At 40.1% G+C, this 12,446-nt stretch overlaps 1 protein-coding gene across 1 annotated transcript in view; it reads right to left on the reverse strand.

The window, feature by feature from the left end:
* LOC124545570 (neuronal acetylcholine receptor subunit alpha-7-like) overlaps nucleotides 1–12,446 on the reverse strand; it is a 581,174-nt gene that overhangs the window by 54,296 nt on the left and 514,432 nt on the right. The window contains exons 3-4 of the mRNA XM_047124520.1: nucleotides 2,793–2,976; nucleotides 2,437–2,653 (exon numbers count right to left, since the gene is read on the reverse strand). Of these exons, the coding sequence (XP_046980476.1) occupies nucleotides 2,437–2,653; nucleotides 2,793–2,976 (401 nt within the window). The remainder of the gene's footprint in view (nucleotides 1–2,436; nucleotides 2,654–2,792; nucleotides 2,977–12,446) is intronic.

Below are 12,446 nucleotides of genomic sequence, written 5' to 3' on the forward strand. Positions count from 1 at the left end.
TTAGTTACTTTAAGTAGTGTGTGAGTCTCGGGACCGATGACCTCAGCAGTTTGGTCCCTTAGGAATTCACGCACATTTGAACATTTAATAATTATCGGTGGATTACTGTTTCCGCAACTTTATCTTTGCCTTCAGGAGCGTCAAGACAAATTAGGACGAAAAATAATAAAAAAAAGATTCTTTTACTTGCAAAAGTCTTGTAATCGACGTAGCAAAATTTTGAAAAATGAGAAACAATAATTCTGAATGCTGCTTTTGTAACGTTTTCTTACCATTTGCAGAGAATAATTCATTGTATTTAGGAGGGCGACGAGAATACTGTTAATATAATTCAATTTCCACGTGCACCTAATTGTGTGATTCAGCCTTTCGGAAAAAAAAAGAAAAAGAAAAATCAACCGAGTAAAGCATTTGTCAGGTAACTGTCGGGCAGCATAATTTGCAATTGCTCTTTGTCATTGCAGGTTTATCAGCGGAACAGTATTGTTAAGCTTCAGTCGTTTCTGCATTGTCAGCTTGCATCACCTCCATTCCAGTTCTGTCTAATTAACTAGTAATTACTGTGAAGTGCCTGAATGCATTAAGTTCTCTGTTACCAGAAATGCCTAGTGAAAGGGAAATGTTTGGTTTCTTCATGCAATAGACACTTCTCATTTTCGTGACAACTACAGGGAACAAACAAGCAACTGTTTCATTGTTAGCAAAATATATGATCTTTTGCTTGTGTCTTTGTCCCACAGGTTTCGCAGGGTCGGCATGCTTACGGTCGGATTTGGCATGGTTAATTGAAGGGGTGGTCGGATGCCCTTCCTGTCGCTACCCCGTACCCACCCGTATGAAATCTGTGCACCCCAGCTGTCTGTGACTAGTGTAAACCATGAAATGGTGCAAATGTGTTTCAAATGTCTGCGAGTCGTGTAACTGAGGCGGCACGTGAGGACCAGCCCGGTATTCACCTAGTGGGATGTGGAAAACCGCCTAGAAACCGCATCCAGGCTGGCCGGCACAACGGCTCTTCGTCGTTACTCCGCCGGGCGGATTCGATCCAGGGCAGGCGCGCCTACTCGAGTCCCGGAAGCAGCGCATTAGCGCTCTCGGCTAACCTGGTGGGTTAGCAAAATATACGTTATTATTATAAAATTATCATAAGAACTGTGCTACAGGAATTCTTGTATAATATTTAAGTCAACAAATTAGGGTCTCGATTGATGGAAGTCGGCTGTAATGTGACATCACACACTGCCTTGATTTTCAAAAAATGGTGCAGGTGGCTCTAAGCACTATAGGACTTAACATCTGAGGTCATCAGTCCCCTGGACTTAGAACTACTTAAACCAACTAACCTAAGGACATCACACACATCCATGTCCGAGGCAGGATTCGAACCTGCGACTGTAGCAGCAGAACCGCTCGGTCACAGTGGCGGGCACCTTGATTTTCTTCCCTCCGCTAGTCACTTTTGTAAGAGTCCGCCCCCGGTAGCTGAGTGGTCAGCGTGACAGACTGTCAATCCTAAGGGCCCGGGTTCGATTCCCGGCTGGGTCGGAGATTTTCTCTGCTCAGGGACTGGGTGTTGTGTTGTCCAAATCATCATCATTTCATCCCCATCGACGCGCAGGTCGCCGAAGTGGCGTCAACTCGAAAGACCTGCACCAGGCGAACGGTCTACCCGACAGGAGGCCCTAGCCACACGACATTTCATTTCATACTTTTGTAAGAAATAAATCTGCAAACTGCAACAGTTTAGCTGTCGATATGAACTACTAGTTGTTTAAAAATTGATGAAGTGAGGCATTTTTGGTATCATTGAAGAGCTTAAAATTCAAATGTGTAAACTTTGGACTTAGCGCTACGCGGCACTCTGTCCTCTTGTCGCGGCTACGTCTACTTAATCGCCGATTCCAGCACTAGGCAGGAAGTGCTGCGCAAACCGCTGTTATAAGAGGCTCTTCGTGAGGCAAATATGAATAACTTCAACACTTTTAAAAAACTACTTGCATTGCGCCTTAGCAGCTAAAATATTGATAGTGCATTCATTTCGCTATAATCTTCCCGTGTGAGAAATTTCAGGACAGGTTTCGACATGTCGGATTGGACCAGTTCTTTGTAGGTACAAGTAGCACTCACGAGCAGCGACTTGAACGATTGTGTCACTTCACACCATTGTGGTCATATATTCTGCTAGAGAATGAAACAAAGTGAGAGAACGAGGTGGTAACAATTTGCAGTACTGCGGTTGGATATGTACGGTGTTTTGATAAGTCACGTTCCGTGCAGAATAAGGCGCCATGGTAATTAAAGATTTCCGTACTTAAGATTGGGTGGGTTGGGTTTATCCCAAAATTTCTGATGCATTACTCAAGCGGCGGTAGAACCTGCTATTAACGCTAAGTTTTCACTAGCCTTTCTTAAGAGTTACATTATGTTATTACTTACCAATTCCGTTGATAAGGATACAAGGAAGAATCAAATTGAAGACATAAAACATGGGCCTCCGCCGCAGCCGAATGATGTACGTAATGTCGGGGTACGGCTCTGGACAGCACGAGTAAAACTCGACGTGGCGCACTGCGTCGAAGCTTACCAGGTCGAACTCGCCATTGGCCTGATAGTTGCTGACATCACCCTCTTCCGTCTGCTTCACCAGGTCTAACTGCGGGACAAGCAGGAATTAACTGCTATTGTGTATACACAATTACGTAATACAGTAAGTGCCAAGAATCTGACATTATTGCCATTGTAAAGTAAAACGAGAATAATCCAATGTTTGAAAAACGAAAGGCGATGAATACCTGATAGCCATCGTATGTCCAGGATGCCCACTTCATATTACAACTCTGAATATCGAACGGGAAGTATTCGACATTTATGTCACACGAACTGCGGAAAATGCCGTGGCTGAGCCACACCACTTCTCCCGTGTACGTCACTATGACGTTCGTGTTGATCACAGCCGAGTTATACTGCGAATCGGCGCTGTGAACAATCGAGCATTGTTTACACGTTAAGGAGATTAGTTTTCATGGAACAAATTTCGTGATGACAAGAAAGATAAAACATACAAATTTTTCAAACTAACATAAATGGTTCAATATTCAGCGCAAGATAACGGCTATAACAAGAGAAGCTACGCGACAGTAGATGATTAAAGCACAGTAGTGGATATCTAGAGTACGTTAACACTAAAAACCGACATAAAGTAGGACTGACATGTGAAATCTTAATAGGTAGGCCGAATGAGAGACTAAGGTTTGTGAGAAGGGTTCTGGGAAAGTGCAGCTCGTTTGTAAAGGAAGTTACGTACAAGATGCTACTGCGACAAATCTAGAGCACTGATCCACCGATTGGAGTCCTCATCGAGTGGACCTAATAGCAGACATCGTACGAATTCGTACACGCGCTGCTAGCACCGTAACCGGCTGGTATAGCCCGTATGAAAGTGTAACAGGAGTGATGTCATTCTTGTGAAACCCCGTTGAGTAGATTTAGACAAACGATACACAATGATAAATAAGGAAACGTTTACCATAACATTTTTTTTTTCTTTAGACGTGACAGTTTCAATAACATCTTCAAATTCGACGAGGAATGTGCAACAATTATGATGACATCATCGTATATCTCGCGTAACTACAGCATGTACATGAGACAATCATTTTTGCACTCTCAATAAGCAAATAATGTAGGACAGTAAGTCATTAATATTAGTACTCTCACCGAAACATAACGTAAAAATGATTCAAATGGCTCTGAACACTATGGGACTTAACTTCTAAGGTCATCAGTCCCCTAGAACTTAGAACTACTTAAACCTAACTAACCTAAGGACATCACACACATCCACGCCCGAGGCACGATTCGAACCTGCGACCGTAGCGGTCGCGCGGTTCCAGACTGTAGCGCCTAGAACCATTCGGCCACCACGGCCGGCAAACATAACGTAAAGTGGCTTGCGGAGTGTGTAGGTAGACACTGAATAATTGTAAAATACGGGTATAATTATTTTTGGATTTTCAGTAACATGCGTAGCAGAAATTTTGTGGTATTTTGTATGAAGTAATGCAGTACAACGTGTTTTCATAATGTTCCCAGACATTTCATTGTTTGAGGAGCTACTGCTCTTTGCTACCAATGGTCTATCAGGAGTGCTATGCCCCTATCTTCCTACAAAATGGAACCCTAATAAGGCTATAGATCTATATTTCCTATATACAGAAAACACTGACATACGTAAAAGTCACGTCAACTGCCAGAAAAAATCAGAGTTATCCTGGAAAGCACCAAGGTTTTGGATAATCTTTTTTGTATTTTACTTTTTAATTTGCATAAATCTGCCATTACGGGTATTACTGTAGTCGTTTAAGTGTCAAAAAGGTTTGTTTTGTCGAGAAGAAGGAAAAATAATATATTACCAGTAAACACCCACACTCGATTCTTTAAAGAATCAAACTCCAAAGTTTCAAACATCACACATCCTGAACTATGGGTTGTTCAATGATATAATTTTGCTGGTATATTAAAGTGATACATGTAGATACTGTTTGCAAAATGTGTCATGAATATAGTTAGTAATGAAGAGTAGTAAATTAAAACGTATGCAGGAACAGCAAAACTGCAAGGAAATTAGCAAGTGCTCACAGCATCAAATATTGAATGAATAAAGTTTGGGTAATTTCAACGTCGTGTGATACGCCGCTTCAGGACACTAATACAGTTCGTAACTGCCTATATACCGGCACCTAATTTGCACCACTGCTATAAAATTCGTACGTCTTGTACTAAGTGACAGTTAGTGAGCTCCTCGGAGCCAGAATCTCAGGTATGGCCTGTGTGTGTTGAGGGACAGACCGTCTGCAGACAGCGTTGAGTCTGTTATAGTTTTGACCTTTTTGTGTACGTGGCGAAGGGAATTACTGTTATTAGGTATCTGGTAACATGACGTTTTATTTACGGTTGAATGTACAGGAAATAATCTTTATTTTCAGATAGCATGAATGTGTATCCTTTGTGGTTCGTTTGTAGGATGTTGACAAAGAGGAAATGGAGACGTTCCTTATTATGTACCGCTATAAGTATCATATATTCTACCGGTACAAACTGAGATACTTGCTCTTAAAGTGAGCTTTGAAAATGCGATTAGCATTACAATTGCAGCATAATGTTTGGAAATGATATTGTGAATTTTAAAGTGTTATTTAACCTAACTTATTAATTAAATAATTATTCAGTACTACAGTGTTGCAACAGAAAGAAGCTGAGGAAAGTGGAGCACAGATGAACTGCATTTAAGTGCAACGTTATACCTAAGTGGAGATCACGGATTAAATGAATCAGCACGCGTATAAAGTGTAAGTAAGTCAATAATTAAGAGGCACGCAGAAAACAAAAAATGAAAATGCAAATTGGGGCCGCGCGGGGTAGCCGTCTTACCACGCTTCGCGCGGCTCCCCCCGTCGGAGGTTCCAGTCCTCCCTTGGGGATGGGTGTGAGTGTTGTTCTTAGTGTAAGTTAGTTTAAGTTAGATTAAGAAGTGTGTAAGCCTAGGGACCGATGACTTCAGCAGTTTGGTCCCACAGAACTTACCACAAATTTCCAAATTTTTTTGCAAATTGGGATATAAAATTTTTTGGCGGCAGTTGCGTGTTTTCCGACGAAGTTTAAACCGGATTGGAAGAGCATATTCTTACATTTGAAGAGATAATGTCCGGTTGAAGCATGTTGGATGTACACTGAAGAGCCAAAGGATCTGGTACACCTGCCTCATATCATGTAGTCTCCCCCCCCCCCCCCCATCCCACCCCCCAGCCCCACGAGCACGCCATTGTAGCAGCAGTAACTGATCTAACAACTACGCCAGACACTTGTTGTCTTATATAGGCGTTGCCGACCGCAGCGCAATATTCTGCCTGTTTACATATCTCTTTATTTGAATACGCATGTCTATACCAGATTCTTTGAGGTCAGTGTAAGAAAACAGGCATTCGACATTGCTAAAGGACATGGACTGCCTCATAATTCCAATGCAGAAGAGCCGATGGGAGTACCAGAGAAAATCATTCGTAAAACAGAGAAAGGCCAATGGAATGGAAGAAATGGTTAGCTACATGAAATGCAAAATTTGGATTCTTGCAGTGGTGGGAGAAGGAGGGAAATAATGATACAAGAACTAAAATATGTAACTTTTACTTAGGCTTGAACGTGTCTTTAAACTGAGGGACGTTATTTACAAGGGTGGCAGAATTTATGCTCTCAGTGATACAAATTAGGAAACCAGATTCTTAATTTGTACCATTTGCACACGAGTAGAAAATTAAATGTAGTGTGTTTATTTTCCTTAGAATCTCCAGTCTTTAAATAATTTTCTAACTTCCCGTTAAATAGGCTATAATAAATAAAATGTCAAAAGTGGTATAATTAAGGCAACTTGCCGCTACTTGACTTATTGTGTTAAACATTTAACATAAGATCGTAGTTTACAATGAACAGATTATGACAGCGTTTTAAATTTTTAAATTCGGTTTATGACTGTGTGAAATATCGAAAATCCAATTTTTCTTACCACTGGAAGTCGGTAGGCAACGTGTAACTGGTTAAATGTTCCACATAGCTTTTTATTGAAATAGATAAACTTGCCTGTGTAAAACTACATGTGCTTTAACTGACTGAGAGTGTTTCTTGCCTCGTTTAAGAGAAGCTGTAATGATTAATTTTATTTAAAAGTTGCTAATTTATGCTAATTTAATCGTTTGATTAACTCCTATGTGGTGTGATTCTTTCAGTGACAAAGCTTATTTATTCAATAAATTTCAGTGTTGAATGTGATTCCTTCCTTGTCTCTTCATTAACTACGAACAAGGAAAGAAAGAACCAAAGAAGACAACGATGAGACTCCAAACCTCTTCTGTACAGCGTGTCCTATTCAAATCTCTCTCTTTTCAAAGATCCAGGAAAAAAAAACCACATTAGGTACGACAATGAAAAATACACCACATTGTAGAGCATCTCAAAGAATTGACTTATTTATCATCAATACACCTCTAAGTGTGAACCATTTGTAGCACGAAGCATGGGCGTACCCAGCGATTGGCAGGTGGGGGGGGGGGGGGGGCGGGGGCGGCTGCCCCCCACCCCAGAAGATATTCGCAGTTTTGTACTAGTTTACTGTTTTATTTAATAAGAAATGCTGTGTGTTTCTCGGATTGTACAAGTGCATTCTTGTATTTAAAATGTTTAGTAAAAGCAGTTTTTCACTGGTTTACTGTTTTATTTAATAAGAAATGCTGTATGTTGTCTCGAGTCCTTGTTTCCTGAGACTAGTATGACCTGCCCCCCCCCCCCTCCTAGTTCAGATCCTGGGTACGCCCTTGCCACGAAGAATATCGAGTCTATATTCAAATTCTTGCCAAGTTCTTTGTAACATTTTCTCTGTTATTGTTGCAATCTCATTAGTGATACAATGTCGCAACGTAGGAGTATCGTCCACTTTGGTCGCATACACGCGGTCCTTCATGAATCACCAGCTGAAGAAATCAAGCGGCCTAATGACGGGTGAACGTGATGGCCAGGCAATGTGTCCTCTGTGTCCGATCCAACGATTGGGAAATTTCCTATCCAGGAACTTGCGAACGGCCGTTGACCAATGCGGTGGAGCTCCATCTTGTTGAAAAATGATTTTGGGTTACAAGTCTTGTATCTGAGGGTACACAAACTGCTTCAACATGTTCAGATACAGTGACCCATTCACTGCTTGTTCCGCAAAGAAGAACGGTCCAACAAACCTGTTGTGCATTAGCCCGCACCAGACGTTTAGTTTTAGGGCTGTCACGAACACATTCAATGACAATGTGCGGATTTTGCCAACCCTAAATCCGAACATTATGCCTATTTATCCTTCCCGATAGATGAAAGACTGCCTCATCTGAGAATAAACATCTTTCGAGGAAGTTGGCATCCATATCGATACGCTGCAGCATATCCGCAGCAAATTGTTGTCGGCGTGGTTTGTCGTTCGGCGTCAGCTGTTGCAGAATTTGTACTTTGTAAGCACACATGCGAAGATGCTGTGAACTACATGATGCAATGTTGATCGAGGTACATCAAGTTGCCTAGATGCTTGACTCATGTGGGCTTCTGAGAAACGTTTGTCTGATGACCTCCACTGTCTCTTCTGAAACTCTGTAACGTGCACCACCAGAATGTTTCAGAACACTTCCTGTTGCCAAAATTATAGGAAATTCATACACACGACGATAATTTCTTTGCACAGTAATCGGCTATTTTGTTTCTGCAAACCACACTACTGCTTGCGTGCGCTGCTGCGGAGTCGCCATTTTCGCTTCATGCGACCATGCTGCACTCTAGCGACGATAGTTGGCACTTGAAATAAAACAACCTCTTGTTTTACATTCCTGTTGCAATACCCTAATGAAATACTCTCCGACGAGACAATTCATCGAAAGTTGCGTTATTTCAATTGTATCTAATAAGTTATTTCGCGTAATACATTAAATCTCATAAAGTTTATTATTTCATTTGTTTACTTGTATGTCATGTTTGTCAAATATATGTTCGCTATATTTTGCATTCAATAATGAAGCCATAATTAAGAAAAAATAGGTTGGTATTGTTGTTTTTCTGTATTTTATATAATGTGATGTATATTTTATGTAAAAATCTTTTATATTGTATACGCCAGTTTCGGCATATAATACGCAAGGTTTTGTGGATAGTTACTCATAATAATGTTAAACTTTTAATTGTTAATTTTATAAATTTGGACTGTAGTTTTGTTGTTTTCATTGTTAAAGACGTATAAATACGAGGAGGACAAGGCTCAGGGAAGTTCAGTTTAAGATGCAACCACTGTGTCGCACTTGTGTAACTTGATCCAGTTAGCAGATGAAATAGACCGGGACAACGACTACTTCAGCAGCAGCAGCAGCAGGAAGCAGATTACTCCGAGTTACACCCAACTAAGATACGCATAAACAATGAATTGAACTATATATGTGTCACTGCAAACTAATTACTAAAGTGTAATGTTTGGAAACTGTTCTAGCAGTAAACATATACATTTGTCTCAAAGTCATCTTTGAGTGGTGGAGGCCAAAGTGATCAATAAGATACCCCCATGATCACGCATTCTTGATATCTATCGAAGACAATTGTTACAATAAACTTTTGATGTTTTTTTCTAAATCAAATAATCTCTTTCAGTGTCGGAATTTTTGTCGCAATGCCAATTTCACAGTTTCTTTACAAGGTGGTGGAGGAGCTGGGATAGTCGTAAGTCTATCTGGAGTGCTAATACCTGTGAATTTCCAGGTGTCATAAATAAATGAAAGATGAATCTTGTTTATATGTGTGGATGCAAGAAAACTAACGCTCAACTGTAAGGACCTGTAACATCGCCGATGGACGGAAGATGGGTACTCAGTTTTTCAATTATATTGGTCTGGGACTAAATTCAGTGTTAACTTCAGTTATTCAATAGTTACAAAGTGCTACAATAAATGTTCAATAGTTGCAGTACAAGGTTTTACCTGTGTGACGATTCGTGGGTAGAGAACATTATTTATTGATTTTGAGCAGTGCAAGTATAATAATATTCTTCACTTACTTATGACCACTAGCTCGGGTAGGGAAATTTGTGCTTCGACTCCTAATTTAAATTCTGAAACTCATAGCCGCGCGGGATTAGCCGAGCGGTCTTGGGCGCTGCAGTCATGGACTGTGCGGCTGGTCCCGGCGGAGGTTCGAGTCCTCCCTCGGGCATGGGTGTGTGTGTTTGTCCTTAGGATAATTTAGGTTACGTAGTGTGTAAGCTTATGGACTGATGACCTTAGCAGTTAAGTCCCACAAGATTTCACATACATTTGAACATTTTTTGAAACTCATAATCACGAAAATGCGTCACGCAGTTCGTGCTCTGCTTTGCAGGACTTTGAACAATCAGGCCAACCTATAAATGTAATAGAAGAGCTATCCCACATGTTGGATGCTAAACTGTTAAACCACAGCAAGAAAGTAGGAAAGAATATTAATTAGAACATAGAGAATGTTAATCAGAACAAGAATAGTAACTTTCAGAAAATCTATGAAACTTTAAACTCTTTCAAACAGAATTTAGATACAACCAATACGAAATTGGCCGACATTAACATTCGTGTCGACCGCATTGAAACAAAAACTGATTGCTTAAGTCAAGTCACTGACGCAGAAGTAAAAGTAATAAATGACAGGATTGTCGTCGTTGAGGAATGGGTCAGATTCACAGAAACAAATGTTATCGATGAGTTGATCAAGAGCAGAAAAGCTGAAATTACAGCTGTGCAGGAATATATTACTTCCGAAAGTGAATATGTGGACGAGAAACTGAAATTGAACTCCATATTAGTTGCAGAAGAGGTTGTGATATTCGCTATTTTTGGCTTAATTAAAACAGCAAATTCAGCCAGAAGGCAAATACTTGTTTATAAAGAATGATTAATATATAATAAGGCGTCGCATGGCGACGGTGGAATTTTCTAGATAATGTAATTCGTCGTCTTTGGGCGGCAATATAAACAGAAAAGTACGGATGGATATGCGATCCTTCACTATTTTGTTCGCTGGAGAACAAATGAAGCCTTGAGCGCTAAAAAGACTTTTACTGTTTTCCTGAAGTAAGACGGACGCAGATTTGTGGCAGTCTGATCTTATTTTTACTAAATAAATAAAAACGTGTTCCGTCTAAGTTTTGAGTGAAGTGTAGGAAGAAGAACTGTTGTAACTTACCGTGACGACGCACGAGCGACTCAAAGAAGACAATGGGTATATAAAAGAGCGCTAAATGGACATGATACGGACATAAAAATCTACCGTCATTGTTGTATTAAGCTTAAGGTACGATATATGTTTTAGTTATAATAAATATTTGTTCTGGGAATACTGAATCATTTAGCAGTGCTCATTCCTATTATCTCCTCAGTATTATTTTCATTTTAATTATGCATTTTGCTAATATTACAGACACCAAGATCAGCAGTCTAATGTGCGTGTTACATTGATAAAAAGAAAACTGTTTTATCGTCTTCTTGCATCAGCTTTAATATCGAATTTCCCTTTTGTGTGATGTTACAGTTGTTTTTGCGCCCTTAAGAACTTTCTGGTCCCTTAGGAAATTGTTTTGTCATAACAATAACTTCACAACCGGGTATGATCGTATCTACGATCATGAAGTAATTAGAAAGACGATAACGCAACTTCTTAATCAATAGCACGCTAGTTGTGACTGCCTCAAGCCACGCGAAACCGCAAGTAAAAACTATTCACATCTCATAATGCAATATTTTATGACAATGGTCAATCCATGATTCTTACGCCAATTGTGATTGATAAAACAGTTAGTTAAATCTCAATTTCCAACTTTCCATTGAATAGCAACATCACTTTTATTTTGTAACATCACACTTGGCGCCCGAACTGGGGCTTGACCAAAAATTAGTTCAAATTCTTGGAAAATTTCTATGTGCTTGTATTAATAAATGTTCTGTCGTTTCATGTACACATCATCTCTCTGTGAGAATGACAGAAAGTACGCTGGTCGATAACGCAGTTTAATTATCGAGAGAAAGGAAAAGAAAAGAGACGTGAATTTGCTGAGACAACATAGCGGTAACCAAGCCATCAAAAAGTAAGTCAGAATTTTGCATACGCAGTGTAGTGCTTCAGTAGCAACGTTGCTTTTCCAAGTCGATCCACATCCTTTCTATCTCCTTCCCGCTATAGACAATCTGCTTTATTTTATCTTTCAAAGTAAAATTCTTCGTAGTCTGATAATAGAAATTATTTCTCCCCATTGTTAGTATACCTGTATTGCATTTTCAACATGGTGGATAGTGTGCGCAATTTGCAGTGAAGAGCATCTTCATTCATTTGTCTGAAACGGTTAGGTTCCATCTTGTCTTCTCGCCAGATAGAATTTCATTTGTTGCTCACGCGAGAGTGGTGCTCTTAGCGGACTCACCACGTCACTGACAAACGACGAAAGCCTTGCGTAGCACCTTATTTACTGACGAAAATGGCAGATAGTAAACAGAGACAGGTGACAACAGGAGACGGGAGTGAAGACGTTAATAGTATTCCATACCCTTTACGATCGCGAACGGTAGGTTCCCGTGTGGAAACCGAACTAACCATGTCTGTAACAGGGGAAAGTGACCCTAAAGTCCAAATTCTTCCCGCTGCAGCTACAAATGACCTCGGTGCGTTAATGGAAATGCTGAAACAACAGTTTGACGCAGTAAATGAGACTACAAAAACACAAAATGAGACTGTTAACGCCCGATTAGATGCTGTAAGCGAATCAGTAAAAACACAAAATGAGACTATAAAAACACAAAATGAGACTGTTAACGCCCGATTAGATGCTGTAAGCGAATCATTAAAAACACAGCTAGGCACAA

Source organism: Schistocerca americana, chromosome 1, assembly GCF_021461395.2.
Source record: "Schistocerca americana isolate TAMUIC-IGC-003095 chromosome 1, iqSchAmer2.1, whole genome shotgun sequence".
Taxonomy (NCBI): domain Eukaryota; kingdom Metazoa; phylum Arthropoda; class Insecta; order Orthoptera; family Acrididae; genus Schistocerca; species Schistocerca americana.